The 18,219-nt window shown below is 47.8% G+C and overlaps 1 protein-coding gene across 5 annotated transcripts in view; it reads right to left on the bottom strand.

Moving 5' to 3' along the window:
• agap1 (ArfGAP with GTPase domain, ankyrin repeat and PH domain 1) overlaps positions 1-18,219 on the bottom strand; it is a 50,476-nt gene that overhangs the window by 20,257 nt on the left and 12,000 nt on the right. For 3 of the 5 annotated variants that reach the window (XM_037474981.2, XM_037474998.2, XM_037474964.2), the window contains exons 2-11: positions 17,332-17,390; positions 16,836-16,923; positions 15,519-15,533; positions 15,087-15,172; positions 14,852-14,993; positions 13,980-14,114; positions 10,037-10,164; positions 9,805-9,960; positions 9,541-9,627; positions 2,362-2,466 (exon numbers count right to left, since the gene is read on the bottom strand). In XM_037474981.2, coding sequence (XP_037330878.2) covers positions 2,362-2,466; positions 9,541-9,627; positions 9,805-9,960; positions 10,037-10,164; positions 13,980-14,114; positions 14,852-14,993; positions 15,087-15,172; positions 15,519-15,533; positions 16,836-16,923; positions 17,332-17,390 — 1,001 coding nt within the window. The remainder of the gene's footprint in view (positions 1-2,361; positions 2,467-9,540; positions 9,628-9,804; positions 9,961-10,036; positions 10,165-13,979; positions 14,115-14,851; positions 14,994-15,086; positions 15,173-15,518; positions 15,534-16,835; positions 16,924-17,331; positions 17,391-18,219) is intronic. The other 2 variants (XM_037474990.2, XM_037474972.2) reach the window with 1 other exon arrangement.

Below are 18,219 nucleotides of genomic sequence, written 5' to 3'. Positions count from 1 at the left end.
AAGAGAGGACGTGTTTATATAAAGAGAGGACGTGTTCATATGATGTGGGGACATGTTTGTATTTAGCAAGGGACAGTCTTGTCTGTCCCTCTTACACAAAGCTTCTGAGTGTGTGTAAAGATCTAGGAAATGAAGACATGCTCCTGGTCCTGAAGTCCTGTCCCTCCATCTGTAGGACTCAAAGTGGTCCTCACAAAGACAGAGCGCCCCCCCACACACACAGTGTCTGTCCCTCGGTGGCTCCGCCCCCTCTGGCAGCTCAGCTGACAAAAGGCCAATTCAAAGCCAAGTGCTCTCGACGGCGTCTTAACAAGCCACCAGAGAGTCCTCGAGCCAGCGGCATGCTGGGTAAACCCTCTCCACACACACACACACACACACACACACACACACTCCCCTCTGACAGATTGACCGAGGTAATTGAGTCTCCATTTGCATCGGGAAGCTTTCATCATCGGCTCGGCGACCAGGACGGATGTGTGTATCGACCACGGCACACCGACGGCAGCTGGGTCGTGTGTGTGTGTGTGTGTGTGTGTGTGTGTGTGTGCATGTTGTATAAATGGATACATAAAGATGCAGCAGGGACAGAGTCCTGCTGACGGCGAGCGGAGCGCGAATCCATAAAGACGAAGAAGGAGGACGGGTGTCTCTATTATTTTGTCCAGACTTTTATTCAAACTTCCCCTCAGCACTTTAAAGGAATGTGCTCTTATGAATACAAATGTGCACCAACAGTTTTTATTCTTATTCATTATTTTCAATTGTTTTAGTTGGTATTTAACATTCTGTAAAATCTCTTTTATATTATATTATTCTTGATTAGATTTAGATTTATGTTATATTTTAAAATAGCTGGGTATTTGTAAAATATTTTATCTCATGAATAAATGTATCAATTATCTAAGTGAATCTTATTAGTTTAATAAAATAACATCTTTCTGTATCTTGTTTATAATATTCTGGTTATTTTAAATACTATTAGTATTTATTTATATTCATTACTATCGTCCCGTGTGATCATTTATGATTACATTTACATCATTTTAAAATATCTTTGCCTTCAGGTGCAGATGCAGATAATGAGACACAATAATTAGAAAAACTAAATTAAACTTTTAAAGCGGATCACACGCTCACCTGTAGGGGGCGTGGCTACAAGAGCAGGTAGCTCCTGCTCTCCTCCTGCTCCTCCTCCTCCTCCTAGCCGTCATGCTCATTAGCGACATTAGCGTGATTTCTTTGCACATAGTCGGGCAATTAGCGTCGCTGATTGACTTTCATTCGATTAGCCTCCGCTAACGCGCTAATTGACGCAGAGCTGCAGATGCAACGCGCTCCGCTCGCAAAAAAACAAACAGGAGAAGAAGAAGCTGTTTGGCGCCGGAGGCCGTGTGTGTGTGTGTGTGTGTGTGTGTGTGTGTGTGTGTTGTTCACTCATGCGTGTGTGTTGATGTGTTAAATGATGAGTTTTTAACACTAATTTACTGCTTCAGCTGAGCGCTGATGGACGTGTGCGCTGCAGAGAAGCCTCTCTCGACTCCGCGGGGAATCGAACCGACGACCCGCGGGCAGCGCCTTGCTCATGGGCGCCGCCCACAAGGAGGCTGGGAGTTAAATGGTTTTGGGAGGTGAGTTTACGGCGTCCCAAAGCAGCTTTTTTCTTTGTTTCTGGTAAATAAAAAACTAAATACTTAAAAAAAAAAAAAATGGTCAGCAGGTTAAATATGAATAAATATGAATTAGCGTCAAGGGTTCAAAACTTTGATACTATTCTGTCAAGCACATTATGTTTTTTTTTGCTAAAGACTCGTTTAAGAAGCTAAAATTGATCATTTAGACCTGAAACAAGTTTTAACTGAATCAACTGAATGAACTTGATGATGAAATAGAGAACTTTTATCCTCAAAACATAAATGATTTCCAAATAACAAATGTATTTGAAACCAAAAGTCTTGTTGAGCCACCCGTATATAAATACATACTATATATAATTACTAAAAATACATTATGAATATTACGAGTATATTTGATATATTTCTAATATTAATTATGTATTCCATATTCTATTATTAAATTATAAAATAAAATATTCTATTGATATTTGACACGCTTTCCTATTTTAGTCTGCTCAAAACCCTAAACTTTAAATAAATAGTTTAGTTTTAATAAAGAACCTGGCGAGTGTGTGTGTGTGTGTGTGGAGGATGTTGTGCCAGCAGGGCAGGGAGCCGGGGGCAATTAGCAGAGACACTAACGGCTGATTTTCACATCAGCGACGCAGACGAGAGCAAACAGACGAGTCCTCATTAACACGAGCATCACTCTGTGTGTGTGTGTGTGTGTCTGTGTGTGTCTTACGTGCAGGCTCGGGTGGTAGGTGAGCAGTCCGTTGTCACACAGCGTCACGTACTTCTTCTTCCATTCCTTGTTAAGAGATTTACCGCTTCTCTTCAACAGCATCCCCTTAAAGAGACAGTACACAGGTTAGTACTAGTACACAGGTAAGACAAGGAGTACATGAAGACATGATGTACTAGTACACAGGCTGGTTTGTATCAGGAGGTTCTCCTCTTTCCCACGGCCCTTGAACACATCCCGTTGGACTGACGATCCATGACGTCATGTGACCATCAACCAGAGCAACTGAACTTCAGGAAGTGAACACAGAGGCCGTTAAAATGTCCTAATGTCCACATAACGAGCCGTGCGACGTCTTATTGTGCTGACATAACCGGCGAGTCGGACGCCAGGACGTGCACGCGTCTCGTGCAGGAGCTGCTCCTCCTCCGCTCCTCCTGCACCGAGGAGCTTCTGCAGCCAGATAACGAGCTGCGGATCAAATGGAAGAAAGAGGCGCTCTGCTTTAATTGTGCGGCTCGTCTTTAAGAGTCGCCTCCTACGCACATCAGCCGCGGCTCACTGGCCGTTTAGGCCCAGCGCCCCCCGCCCACACTCCATTTGAGTCCGATTCATTAGGTTAGAGAGGGAGAGCGAGGCAGAAGGTCAGAGAGAAGGCGACGGGGGGGAGGGGGGGTGAGGGAGGGGGGGGGGGATCAGAGAGGCAGGGGGGATAAAAACTGTCCGCTGATTAGCAATTACAGGCGCGCTGCCACGCGTGTCACTTCACTGGACCTCCGCAGCATTAACACTCCGACAGAGGATATTAATAGAGTCCAGCCGTGAAGGCGCGGGGGGGGGGGGAGGGGGGGGCACTGAGGGAGGGGGGGAGGCGAGATGGACAGGAGCCCGCTCCCCGCCCGCCCTGACCGCTCAGCTTTCATTACGCCGCTCGGTGGTGGCGGGACGGGCCCCGGGTGACCCCTCGCCGCCGGTGACGGCGCCTTCGCCGTTAATTGGCGCTGACACAACGGCAAGAGGGAAGTGGGGGGTATGTAGGGGGGGGTGACGGACGCCTGAACAGATTCCTCCTACAGACTAAATGTGGACGGACATGGACAGACGGATCGTCGGAGGAACCGTGAAGCTAAATGCTAACGCCGGCTACGCTCCACGTGGACGCCGCGCGGCGCCGGAACCAGTCGCTCCGGAGGTCGAGGCGGATCGCTTACTGGCACATTAGCCCTTCCTAGAGCCTCCGTCGGGTCGCCCGTGTTGTTTCCAGTCATTAACACTAATTCCAGCTCATGTCAAGAGGAAGTAAAACCGAGCGCCGTGTGTGCGTGTGTGTGTGTGTCTCTGTGCGTGTGTGTGTGTGTGTGTGTGTGCGTGCGTGTGCGTGTGTGCGTGTGTGTCTCTGTGCGTGTGTGTGTGTGTGTGCGTGTGTGTGTGTGTGAGTGTGTGCGTGTGTGTGTGTGTCTCTGTGCGTGTGTGTGTGTGAGTGTGTGCGTGTGAGTGTGTGCGTGTCTGTGTGTGTGTGTCTGTGCGTGTGCGTGTGTGTGCGTGTGTGTGTATGCGTGTGTGTGTGTGTGTGTGCGTGTCTGTGTGTGTGTCTCTGTGCGTGTGTGTGCGTGTGTGTGTGTCTGTGTGTGTGTCTCTGTGCGTGTGTGTGTGTGTGTGTGCGTGTGTGTGTCTGTGTCTCTGTGCGTGTGTGTGTGTGTGTGCGTGTGTGTGTGTGCGTGTGCGTGTGTGCGTGCGTGTGTGCGTGTGTGTGTGCGTGTGTGTGTGTGCGTGTGCGTGTGTGCGTGTGCGCCCTACAACAACAGGGCTTCCCCACGGTGCCGTAAACGCGACTTGACGAGCTTCCTGCTGCTCTGAAGTGAAAGCTGCCGGCAGCCGTGCAGCTGTCAGACCAGCTGATCATCGTGTGTTTACATCAATTAAGGCTTCTGAGGTCAGCGCGCCACTTGTGGGCGGGGCTCTCCGCTTTAATCAATCAGCGGGACCCGAGCGGATTATGTGGACATTTAATGATCGGCGAGGGACCACCAGCGCTCTGCGGCGGCGGGAGGTCTCGCGCGTTTGCTTTCGGTTGCACGCCGCCGTTTAGACAACATCAGTTGACCCCCGTTTCTTAGCCCCTCCCCCTCGTCATCGCTGTCTTCATTGTGCCAGTCGTCTTCTTGTCTTTAACGTCCCGCTGTCGCCTGACGAGAAGGAACAAATAACGGGACAAACGTCGGAGACGAGGTGTCCTCCATCGTTCATGAAACCCCACCACGAGCTCCGCCTCCTTTCTCCTCGCTGCAGCGGCGAGTGATCGATCTGGTGAACATGTGATCGAACAGGCGGCATCGGAGCGGACGAGAAGGTCAATAGCCCTGACGGATGCTTCTGGACTCCAGTAAGCCGGGCCGGACCATCTTTCTCACACTAACCCGTCCAAACCTGGTATTTGGGGAGGCAGACGTACGTTAATTAATGTGGTCCATCCATCCAGGGGGAAGACAAGCGATCAGCTCGCTCGGGGGGGGGGGGGGGTCTAATTGAACGTTGCGTCCAAACCCTCCGGATGGGTAATATCTTTCATTATTCACCTCCCCGAGCCTCATGACACACACACGTCGCCTCTCATTCTACCTTCGGGAGGGGGGCAGAGAGGGGGAGGGGGGGGGGGGGGGCATGACAGCTCACAAGGTCTCCACATGGGGAAATAGATGTGCGGAGGTGAATACATCCTCAGATATACTTTCTCCTCGCTGCACCGAGGCTCTTCGCCCCGGTGAAGTATGGTGGGGTAGTGCTTAGGAAAAGGTCGCTAGCTCGGGGGGGGTGTGGGGGTGGGGGGGTGGGGGGGGTTTGATGTCATTTGTTAGGCATCCGAAAACGTCTGAGGGCTTTAATGAGATTCATAACTGTGAGCTGTTCCTCTGCAGACCCAAACAAAGAGTTGTGTGCCAGTGAGCTCAGAGAAATCCATTTTAATAAACACTACTTATAGAGCCCCCCCAAAAACTCCCCAGGACACATCCCCTCCTCCCACACCGGAACCCTCCTCCACCCAGTGAAGTATCGCTACGCTTCACAAAAGGTCGCCTGCTCGGGGGAAGCCGAGGCGCAGAGTCATCTGTTAAGACCACGCACCCAGAGATCAAACCAGGGGGTTCATCTGGATCATACTACACACGGGTCATACTACACGCGGGTCATACTACACGCGGGTCATACTACACGCGGGTCATACTACACACGGGTCATACTACACGTGGTTCATACTACACACGGGTCATACTACACGCGGGTCATACTACACGTGGATCATACTACACGCGGGTCATACTACACGTGGATCCTACTACACACGGGTCATACTACACGTGGTTCATACTACACACGGGTCATACTACACGTGGTTCATACTACACATGGGTCATACTACACGCGGGTCATACTACACGTGGATCATACTACACGCGGGTCATACTACACGCGGGTCATACTACACGCGGGTCATACTACACGTGGATCCTACTACACACGGGTCATACTACACGTGGATCATACTACACGCGGGTCATACTACACGCGGGTCATACTACACGTGGATCCTACTACACGCGGGTCATACTACACGCGGGTCATACTACACGCGGGTCATACTACACGCGGGTCATACTACACGCGGGTCATACTACACGCGGGTCATACTACACGTGGATCCTACTACACGCGGGTCATACTACACGCGGGTCATACTACGCGTGGATCCTACTACATGTGGATCTATGTGTTGTACTATGAGGTAAACATCCTCCCAGTAGTCTCCGCCCCCTTTCCATGGTGTGGATGTAACAGCAGAAGAAAGTAAGGCTCCTGAAAGGTTCCTCCCCCCCTGATGGCCGCCCGGCTATCGACGTGGACTAATCTACCTTCTAATCACTCAATCACCCCCCTATTTGCCTCGGACAATGGACTCTCCCCTGGCCTCTGGAGGGGGAGTGACAGCCGATCACGGAGGAGATAGTGCCTTTACCTCGACCCCCCTATCTGTGACGACGACCCCGGGAGACCTTTTGTTCCTTCTTGTCCCCAGAGAGCCGGAGGCTAAATTGGAGGTGTCACCGGGGCGGGGGTGAGGGGGGGACGCCTATCGGCAGCAGCCATCTGATCCGGCCCGAGTGGCGGCTCATCCATCAGGTGTAATCAGGTATAGGCACAAAGGAGAGAGTACTGGTAGACGCACCCCAAAGGAGTGCCCCCCAACCCCCCCCCCCCTCCTCCAAAGAAATAAGAATGACCTGGTTGGACACTGTCATGTTTGTAATCGTGCCCAGAAGAGATGTGTCTACTTCACACGTTAAAGGCGGTGCAGCCTGGGTGGAGCTACGCAGCGCCCCCTCCCAAAAGCCTCCACCTGACGACCGTCGCCACGGGCGACCACACACATTCTAAGACAAAAAGGAGGAGACGAATAAGAGAACCTGAACACAGTGGGGGGGTAAAATAAAAACACCACAGAACGGGGAGTAGTGGGGGGAGGAGGTTGCCGATTTATCTGATGAGAGTTCCGAGTAATTAATTAGAAACTCAATTATCCCAACCTTACTTCAGCAGTCTCCATTCATTAGCTGACGAGAGGAGGCCTTGCCGCTCGTCCCGCCGCCGCCCCCCCACCCTGTATGCAAACGTACACAACAAAGCGCCGCGGTGTTTGATTGACGCCTGTGTTGCTTTAATCATTGGTCCAGCCTGGAGAAGGAGGGGGACGACATGTGATCAAACGTCACGGCGGGAACCGAGATGCTCCCAACGCTCCGTCGTTAAAGCAGGTCATTAATATTCACCGTCTTAATTAGGGCCGCAGTTAATTTCATTAAATTCTTTGGCTGCTAAATGAAGCAGATTATGAGACATCTTTTATTGCGGAGCGTGAAATTACAGCCTGCCCACTGCCAATGGCGCAGCTAATGAATTACAGCGTAAATAACACCCGAATTAACCATCCAATTTAACTCCTCCAAACGCCGCTGCCGAGGGGGGGCCAGGAGACTTGTCAAAACCACCCGGCCCCGCCAGCGGCAATTACAAAGCGCCACCCTAATCAGCTCCTCGTGAGCCCCCCCCCTCAGTGCTCCTCCTCACCGTGGAGGGGGGGGGGCACTCTGCTTCTGCAGCTGGAGGTCAGAGGTGGAGGTCAGACGTAGAGTTCAAAGGTGAAGGTCACATGTTGAGGTCAGAGGTCAAATGTGATGTTGTAAACGACCAATCAGTGTTTAGATCAACAGGAGGTGGAGCTTAGTTTCACTTTGATGATGCGTTCAGGCTCTGCTCAGTAAAACTATATTATTATGATGTCATCTCTTTGAATCTAAACTCAATAGTAAAGATGAATTATGTGTCTAAGCACATTATACAGTACCAAAATATAATGAGGACAATAAAAAATCAGTGTTTACAAAGAAAGTATTTTGATCGGATCTTTCTGATGTCATTGATCATCAATAATCAATAATTAGTGTAAAAGAATGTGCTAGTTTTCTTTGTTCCGATGCCTGTCCCCTCCAGTAGGAACCGGCGTAAAAAGATGAATTAATTAGTAATTAGTAAAGAATAAATTAATTGTATAATTAAGGCGTCCCTTCCTGTCTCTGACTGGTGGCGTTTGGTTTCAGGCGCCTCCCAGGCGGGTGGAGACAAACACAGGTACACGAGGAGGAAATTCAGTCCATGAGGTTTGTTTGGTTTTCACGGCTCCCCCCCCCCCCGCTGCCCCCCCTCCTCTCCGGTAATTAGTGGCTAATTAGCAGCGTGGAGCAGATGTTCACAGAGAACCCCGTCTACGTCCAGCTCTTCTTCTGTGGTTTCCACACGCTTCTCCTGCAGGTTGAGCTCGTTAGAGACTTTAAATACTTCAATAATTAATTACTCATTTAACTGGTCGGAGGGAACTCATTTACGCAACTAAATACATTTGAACCCAACTTTTAAGACGTTAAGGACAACTTGTTCATTATAATGTTTAAATCCAGCTGCTCCGTAATTAATACGAGAAGAAACATTTAGACCCGAGACCAGATATAAATATTCATACATTATATAGTGGGAGAGCCTGAAAGACGCCACAAGTTACAAAGAGAAACATCTTGAGGTGGCCTCCGACTGTGAGGCGATGAGACGACGTGGCCTCTAACCCCCCCCCACACCCCCACACACACAGTAACACACACACACACACACACACACACAGTAACACACACACAGTAACACACACACACCACATCACGTCTGTCCAGACATGATATGCGCAGTTTGTGTGGATAATTGACCCAGAGTGGAAACCCGCCCTCTTCCCATTATAACCAACCGAGTGTCTGTGTGTGTGTGTGTGTGTGTGTGTGTGTGTGTGAGAGAGGTTTTAATGAGCGCTTGGACTCTCTTCACGGAGGCGTTTTCCCTCTTTAACAAAAGGCGAGCTGAGCCGCCGTCACCTCCAGTGGTGGAGAGTCGACTAATGAGATCAGGAGGAGGACAAGTGGCTGCAACAGAGACACACACACACACACACACACACACACACACAGACAGACACACACACACACACACACACACAGAAGAAGAGGAAAAAGAAGAAGAGCGGATATGCGAGAGTTGGGAAAAGGTAAAAATAATGCGTTGTCTTAGTCAACACTGAGTCTGTGATCTCTCTCAGACGTTGGAAGGAAGGAAGTGCACGAGGAAGTAAGAATGGAAACATTTAGTCATGTGATCTTATTAAATAAAACGAACGGCGTCCTGGTTCCTCGTATATAAAGAAAAGACATGAGATGATCAATGAGTCACCGTGGAAACAAAGGAAGGAGAAGACGGGAGACAGGAAACATGCTCAGAACCACGGGAGCTTCTCTTAGAGGACCCCCCCCCGTCCCCCCTCCCTCTGTGTGTCTCCATGTCGCTCTAATCACAGAAGCGATTTGTTCATTAGCAGATTACAAACGAGGCCGTGGCAACGACACAAGAGGCTGCTATTAGCGCTCGTTAATCCTCTGCTTAGCCCCCCCCCCCCAGCTGAGATTCAGGTGCTCTGCTGGAGCCCTTCATCTGCCGTCAAAGGGAGGCTTGAAGAGGCAGGCATGGGGAGAGGAGAAGGGGGGGAGGACCCGGGGGAGCCCCCCCAGCTCTAATTGATGCTAAGTGTGTCACCTGTTTGATGGGGATGGCTCTGCCGCTGCCGATGCTGTCGGCCCGACCCTCCGGGCCCTTCTTGTCCGGCTCGCTGGCCTTCCTGGACTGTGGAGCAGAGGAGAGCCTCGTTAGCATGTGGAAGCTATCGAGACAACGGCCCCCCCACCCCCCAACGGAGGTCTGGACAGGCCGCGTTCACAGAGAAAAATTAAATTAAATGTGAGTCTCTTTGCAGTGGTGTCTCAGTAGTCGTCGGTGAAGGACCAGAAGCATGTGACTCACGGTGAAGAGGTTGGAGCGCCGCTTGGACTGCTTCCTGACGGGCGTCGGCGTGTTGGTGGTCTGCGGCACGTCGATGCGGAGCTCCTTCTGGCTGGTGCTGGGCGTGGACGGCACCGAGGACGAGTAGTCGCTGAGGCTGCCGCCGCCGTTGCTGGTCTGCGGACGGGACAGGTGCGTTAGCCTCAGTCACAGCGACACGGGCACCCGCGCGTTAAAGGTCGTGACCTCTGACCTGGCTGACGTGCACGGCGGACACCGGCGGGGCGCAGACCGACGAGTGGCTCGGCGAGTTGGGCAGCGACTTGCACGGCCCGATGGAGAGCTGCTGCTTCTTCCTGGTGGCCACGATCTTCTGGGCCACTGAAACAGGAAACGCAGCAGCAGTGAGGTCACGGCGCAGCAGGTTGCCTTCAGGGGCCGCGGGAGAGACGGACGCCGGGTCGCCCAACGCGGAATAACTTTCTTCTGCTTCTTCTTCTTCTTGTTGCCGCCGCTGCCTTCGTGTCGGCCTCAACTCAGCCGCAGGTAAATGTTTACGAGCGTCACCTCGTTAACGAACCCCCCCCCACCAGCCCCCCCCCCCTCTTAATGAGCTCAAATTAAAAGAATGGCTTCATCGCCTGTGAGAGTGTGCTCTGTGTTTATTGGGACAGAGATAATGGAGTCACTAAAACAGGGCTCTGATGCTCTATGCACGGGGTCAGGTGGGACTCTATCACGCGTGCGTGTGTGCGTGTGTGTGTGTGTGTGTGTGTGTGTGTGTGCGCGCGCACCTGGCAGGTTGTATTTCACCTCCTCTAAGTGAGAGGAACAGTTATGATAAGGCCGCGCTAAATGTTTAAACTGCTCCCTTAATGCGATTTAACTTTAGCCATCAATCTGCTCTGTGCTCTGAGGAGCTGCCACTTCCTGCTAATGGGACGGCTCCCCTTGATCAGATTTATAAGGGGGGTGCACCTCCCATAAAGGCGAATTCAGACAGATTTATAGATAGATGTGTATATATATGTTCATTCAGGTTTCTCCTCACTCTTCACAGTGACTCATCGTATATAATCAATAAGGAGCTGATCCCCCATCAATGGGCTCGGGAGGAGAAGGACCAGTTGGAAACATCTCCTCCTTCCATAAGTACATATTGAACCCGCCTGGTCTGTGATTGGCGCCTGGTTGGTGGAGGGAGGCCGGGGGGGGCGGAGTCAGGCGGTGACTCCTGAGACGTTAATAAGAGATGAGAGACATTAATATAAATATCAGAAGTGTGCGCTCTTCTCAGCTCGTTAGCGTGTGCTAACGAAGCGCCCGCATCTGCACCCTGACACGCGTGTGTGTGTGTATGTGTGTGTGAGAGAGAGAGTGTGTGTGTGTATGTGTGAGAGTGTGTGTGTGAGAGAGTGAGTGTGTGTGTTCCTGACGGTGTAATTAAGCTAATTAAATTAGGGCTCTGATGGACGAGGGAGCGCGGCGCTGTCACCCCCCCCCATCCCTCACACAGAGGTCACCCCCCTCCCCCCCGACTGGACCAGGCTTCACTCCCTATTACAGCTCACACACACTATTTTTCATACGTAATACATTTATTTTATTTATTGTACCTTAAACCTCATATTTTGTCTGATTTATTGAGATGTTTTTTGAGTTGATTGAAAAGTGATTAAAAATATGGATTATTAATCAATGTCATAATCTAATTCATATTTTGGCATTTTCTTCAATGTTGGGTAGAAAAAAAACACCAATTCTGAATGAGTTCATCTAGAAAACGACATCAAACGGATCCAATAGAAATAAAAGGTTTGAACCTCTTCAACGCTAAAATCCAGAATTCTTTTCTCACAAAAACGGTCCCTCTGCAACTCAACAGCCTTCGTCCCAGTTAGGATGCTTTAACGAGAGCACACACACACACACTGGAGCGGTCAGCGTTTCTTCTCCGTGGCTCGTCTCTTATTATGAAGCTGACTATGAGGAGGTGTAATTAAAGCCCCCCCCCCCCCACACACACACCTCGGCCTGACGGAGCGTGATCAATAAACACGCTCCGTCCGTGAGGGTTTGTCACGATGACATCATGGATGTGGAAACAATGAGGGTCAGGGACCTATCAATAACCTCCATGAATATGTATGAGATCGATGGCGATGCGTCACATGACCTGAGATCATTACTCGTATAAATATCATATTTACTCTATTTGAGATTAAAAAAATACAACAGATCAATAACCCTTCATTGTCATTATCAATCATTTAAATGAAGTCACATTTCATTCATTTGGAGTATTTAGTGTTTAAACCCCCCCCCCCCCCCCATTAGGAATTTTTTGGACACTAAAATCCCTTTTTGTTAAATTATTCGATTTAAGCATAAAAATGAAAGTATTTTGAGAGTAAAGTAGAAGAATGAGTGGTGTGTAAATATGCTATAAATGTATTAAATATACAAAGTACAAATTGAGTATTAATAAATCCCTTATGTTCCAAAATTCAATTATTCATTTTCAAGTATTTATTTGGTGCGTTAATGTTTAAAATATATGAACCACATGTAAAACACGTTTTTACAGTATTTAAGGAATGTTCAGTTAAATCGTTACATTACGACTTAAATGTTTGATTCTAGTTAATTATTCATTTACTTTCAAGGGGAATTTAGTTTAATCAATGAAATTGATTTAAACAAACATAAATACAAATAAGACATTATCATCATAAGTCAAAGCAATAAAAACATCATTAAAAATGTATAATTCATTAATACTTTAATGTAATTACTTATTATTTCATTGATTTAACATCCTAACCTTTCAAAATAAAAGTATGCAGATATTAGAGAATCATTTTGAGGTTCTTGGGGTTTTTATTCTGTGGATCCAGGTGTGTGTGTGTGTGTGTGTGTGTCTGTGCGTGCGATGCTTCTGACCAATTAGAGGAAGGAGAGTGTTTTAAGTGGCTGAAGGCCGTCATTACCCAGAGTCCTCGCTGCAAATTAAGGTCACGCTAAGAAGTAATTAAGGAACGTGTGTGTGTGTGTGTGTGTGTATGTACTCTCTACCAAAACACTGACACACACACACACACACACACACACACACAACAACACTAACATTAAGACGAGAGGTAAAAACGCACACACTCCATGGAACCATTAAAACAACACAAATGAACCTCACGCACACATTAACACACGCATGCACACACACCTGCATCCACGCACACACAGACACACAATGACAGACACACACACGGCTGCAGGCGTCGACACAAAACATTAAAGTCATCGTTCTGCTGGATGATTAAAAAACTGATTAATTTGGTTTAATGACGACAAAGATACAAGAAGACAACACACTCACACACACACACACACACACGCATGCACCGTGATACACACAACAAACACACACCGTGGAATAATTAAGAACATAATAAGGCAGCATTTAGTGTGGAAAGATTCCTCCTGCTGCAGGGAACACACACACACACAAACACACACACACACACGAACACACACACACACAAACACACACACACACACGAACACACACACACACACGAACACACACACACACACACACACACTATTGATCACCTGATCAACCCCCCCCCCCTGATGCTGAGCTGCTGCTGCCCCCCTCAGGACCAACACAGCAACAACCAGCCTGTGACTCCTCGCTCCCTTTCCTACCCTCCTCTCCTTGACCTCTGAGGAAAAGGAGTATAAAGTGAATATAATAATGATATAGATATAAATGTAATAGAGTAATTAGAGGGGGGTTGAAGGGGGGGGCGGGGGGGGGGGGGTGGTACGCATTAGTCTGGGACAAACAGATGCAGATGTTCTCTCTAACTTCTGGGTGAACTTTGTGAAGAACAAACTGGACTTGAAGGTCGGAGCTTTAAACGGCTCCTCTGGACTCTGTGACCTCGTAATACCTGAAGAAATGGTCAGTGAGAGCCCCCCCTCCCCCCCCCACTTCCCCCCCCCCCGACCCTAATGGCCGACTCTTTTATTAATCCCGTCTCTGATAAAAACTTAACTGCCGCTGAATAGCCGAGCGGCTTCATTTCCTTCTTAATTGGCGAGTGATTAAAAGCGTCCGAATGGCCGCGGCCCTTGGGGGGGGGCGAGGGGGGGGGGGGGTCACCTTCCCGGGGGGCCCGGCGCTCCCTTACCGTCCTGGAAGACGCGCTCCACGTTGAGGCCGTAGGTGGCGCAGGTCTCGTAGTAGGTGCAGCGCTTCAGGTCGTTGGAGAGCTTCCTGGCGCGGCCGTCGTCGATGACGCGCGGGTTGACCGAGCTGATGGCGTCTGGGGGGGCGGGACAAAGGGGGGAGGTCACTTCCGCCCTCGTTGCAGGTTTTACAAATACACGGTGTATTTTTGGGTGGTGCTTTGGTGCCACCTGGGGGTCGACGTGTGTCTCACACTAAAAATAATGGGATAATGGTTTTTTAAAAACACTAATATTATATTTATTTCAGACTCTAATAACAGGGAATATTGTCTCTTTACTGTACATTTCTGACTTCAATATTAGTGAATACTTTATTCATTTTAAATTTCTCACTATTATCAGAGAATATTTCATTTATTTCTTGTACAAAAATGTAAAAATGGGAGATTAATATCAAATAAAATATTATTTATTTTTAGTAAATTTGTGACTAATTGGATATTTGATCTATTTATGTAATTTATTAAACCTGTGATGACTAGAACTAACCACCGGGGGGCAGCAGAGCCTCACACAGCGGCTGTCAGGCCCAGTCCCAACGTACCCCTGACCCCTGACCCCTGAGGGATGCACTGAGCGTTAACAAGGAGTAGACAGGAAGCGTCAGCTGACACGTGGCACGTCACCATGGCAACGTCACAAAACCTGATTCACTATGGAGGGGATTCGTTTTCCTCATGAGAATAAAGTCGATTGTTGATCAACAAATGAATCCACATCTTTGACCCTTTGCACGCGCTCATGTCACCGTGACGCGTCTCCTCCTCGCCGTGTGGTCACTGGTGGTCTCGTGATGATCTTCACGTCGTACCTTGCGTGCCCACCAGGACCAGCGGGAGCTCCGTGGCGTTCCTGAGGGCGGCGAGGCGGCTGAAGTAGTGATAGACCGTCTGGAAGCTGCTTTCATCCTCCAGGCTGAAGACGAAGATCACGGCGTCCACCCACAGGGCAAACTGATGGGGGGGGGGCACAGAGTTATCTACATGGAGTCTGGGATCCATCAGGTGACCACATGATGAGGCCAAAGGTCACAGGTCAGTACTCACCTGAATTTCTGGGGGACCTCCTTCGTCTCTGATGAGGAGGAGGTGACTCTGACCGTCCACCACCATCTCCTTCTTGAAGCGCCCGCCTGAAACCAGAGGTCAGAGGTCACCAGGGCCGAGGAGGGGGTCACACACACACGTGCAATAAAGACATGTTGAGTTGCATCACGTTCGCCTTCAAAGCCCCAGTACTTTGCGTGTACTTTTACAACATGTGGGTACTTGAGTACATTTAAATAAATAAATCCATACTTCTTTAGATCAATAAGTAACAAATACAGTAAATAAAAGTATTGCATTCCAATCATAAATATTCATATAACATTGTGTGGATATTTTAATAAGGCCGAACCCAATGTGTTCTCAACAGAGAGATGAAGGAGGAGAAAATGAAGGAGGAAGAGGAGAAGATGAAGGAGAGAAGGTCGTTACCTGCGTCCACGTCAGCTGGTGAAGCAGAGCGGAGGAGACAGGAAGCAGCCAGTTAGTGACATGCAGAGAAACACACCTCACCACCACAGAAGAAGACACACACAGCTGCAGAAGAAGAGGCCACTTCTGCTAACGTCTAACGACGGTGCGTTCAAGGACCCTCTGAGCTTTAAGAAGCTCTGATGATACGTGGACTGATCCTCCTTGTTCAGATTCTGTCACCTGAACGCAGCATGTCCTCAGACCCATCGCCATGGCAACCCTGCTGACTTTAAGAGCCTGGTGTTTCCCCTAAACAAACCCTGTCAGTCCCTCCGGGCTCTTACTTTGAAACTGGGACTCTGAGCTAAATCAGGATTTGTGGGCAGCTCGCGGTTCTCCTCCCAAAATAAGACTGGTTTGTTGTGTTTAAAGGCTGTGCACAGGGGTCAAAGGTCACCGGCAGCTTCACAATGAGGGGGAACTCTTACGCCAATATGTAATTATTGTTTTTATGGGAGGAAACCATAAATCTAAAACAACAGCTGGAATTCAGAAACATGTCTCTACTGGAAGTTTCAAAGTAAAAGCCTGGAGAGACCGGGAGGGACTAAAAAAAGGCTTTTAATGTGAGACATCTGGGCAGGAAGCTGGATTTATTTTAAGATAATATATATCACGTGAAAGGAGCCCCTTTCACAATAAAAGCCTTGAGGTGGTGTGCGACAGGAGCAGCAGAAGAAGAAGCCGTTGGTCGGCAGCAAAGAGCGTTGAAATATTAAAAAGGAGCCGCAGCTTTAATATTTGATGAGAACTTTTTATTTTTTCAAAGAACACGATGAAAGATTCACGAGGAGAATCTCGTCCTTCTGGCTCCTTTTAGCAGATAATAACTTCATTTCAGATGGATTCTGAGATTAAATGTTGCTACGAATAATAAGAAATCATAAAACAACGAATCTTTACTTTCTGCAAGTTTCCACAAGTTCCATCAGCCATTAAAACAGGAACCTTCTGAGCAGTTATTCTGCTTTCTCTTTGTTGATCTTAACTTTGGTTAAAAGTCAAATTCCTTGTATGTCCAACATAGTTTGGTAAAAAATGTTCCTGATGAACGGTTTTATATATATAGATATATATAGATGTATACGTTTTAAAAAATGGACTAATTAATCGCACATTTTGAAATTCATTAATCTCGATTAATGGCGATTAATGAATGTTGTTTTTAATGGATGTTTTTCTTCTAAAGACTAAATCTTGACTGTGTATTTTAAACACTGTTGTTTAATTGTTAATGTTTAACTTGTGATCGTGTTGGAGACGGATGGTTGGTACCTTCAGGGGACTCCTCCTGGACGTAGGTCCCTGTCAGGTACCTGTGGACCAGCGCCGACTTACCACTGGCCAGATTACCCACAATGCCCTGGGGGAGGAGTCAGATTAAAGGAATATTTTATTCATTTATAATACACTCTACATATAAACGTATAAGAAATGTAATCATTTAGCATGTTTATGTGTGATATTTTACATTTGTAAAATGAATAACAATAAGTTTGATGAATAGTACACGTTAGTACACAAGGACAGTGTGGCTGTACTCATGGTGAATAAATCATCTATATATAGTCTATATATATGAAGTATAGTGTACACATAGAGTGTATAGTGTATATAGTGTATATATATATGAAGTATAGTGTACACATAGAGTGTATAGTGTATATAGTCTATATATATGAAGTATAGTGTACACATAGAGTGTATAGTGTATATAGTCTATATATATATGAAGTATAGTGTACACATAGCGTGTAGACAGTGAACGCACCACTTTGAGCTCTGGCACCGAGCGACTCAGCGTCCACTCCTGACTGTTCACGAACGCATCTGAAGGAGCAGAAGAAGAAGAAGAAGACAAACCCGTGAAGAAGAGTCTGAGGGAAGTGGGTCGGGTCCACTTATTGCCCCCCAGGCTGTGTTTACTTATTCATCAGCAGCAATCTGTGGGCCCGGGGGGGTCACAGCCTATACGGACATATTCATACAAGTACATTTCCTCCTGCTACTTCTTCTGGCTTTACCAACACGTCATTGCTCCGTAACAAACAGGAAGTACAGAAATAAAGCTTCCTCTATTTCCATCTCCACCTCTGGAATCACAGCTGCGGGTTCGTCCCCGGCGTTGCTAGGATAAGGCGCCAAACAGGAAGTGAAGGGTAGCCCGTCACAGTAAAAGTCTGCTCTCCAGAGGGAGGCCTTCCTATTGGCTGAGGGCCTCACAGAGGAGACATTGTGCAGGTGAGCTCTGCCAGCAGGATGTTGATCCAGCTGTTTCCTGTTGTCCGGTGGGGCAGTGATGTCATCGTGAGGCGTTCAATGTCTGAGAACGTTTATTGATCGGTTTCCTCGTGGTTTTATCAGCATTTACGTCCAAAGCGATTGATGGATTGTGAAAATGAATCTAAATAAATGCTGAGATCTTCTTTCACATATTTACACACAATTAAAGATGTTTGAGGCTTATTAACAGACCAAATTATTCAACTTCAATAAATGCACTATTAGAGTGTAATAGGTTAAGAATTTCTATTAATTAACTATTTAACTATAGGATTTATTTGTATACAAAAAACCCCTAAAAAATCGAAATAATATAATAAACACCAAAGATCTTTTGAATGCTCCAAACTGAGTGTTATGCAGCCTAAACACACAC

The sequence above is a fragment of the Pungitius pungitius genome, chromosome 3 (assembly GCF_949316345.1).
Source record: "Pungitius pungitius chromosome 3, fPunPun2.1, whole genome shotgun sequence".
NCBI classification, from domain to species: domain Eukaryota; kingdom Metazoa; phylum Chordata; class Actinopteri; order Perciformes; family Gasterosteidae; genus Pungitius; species Pungitius pungitius.
The sequence above is the reverse complement of the archived record's forward strand: the minus strand, read 5'-3'. Positions and strand labels throughout refer to the sequence as shown.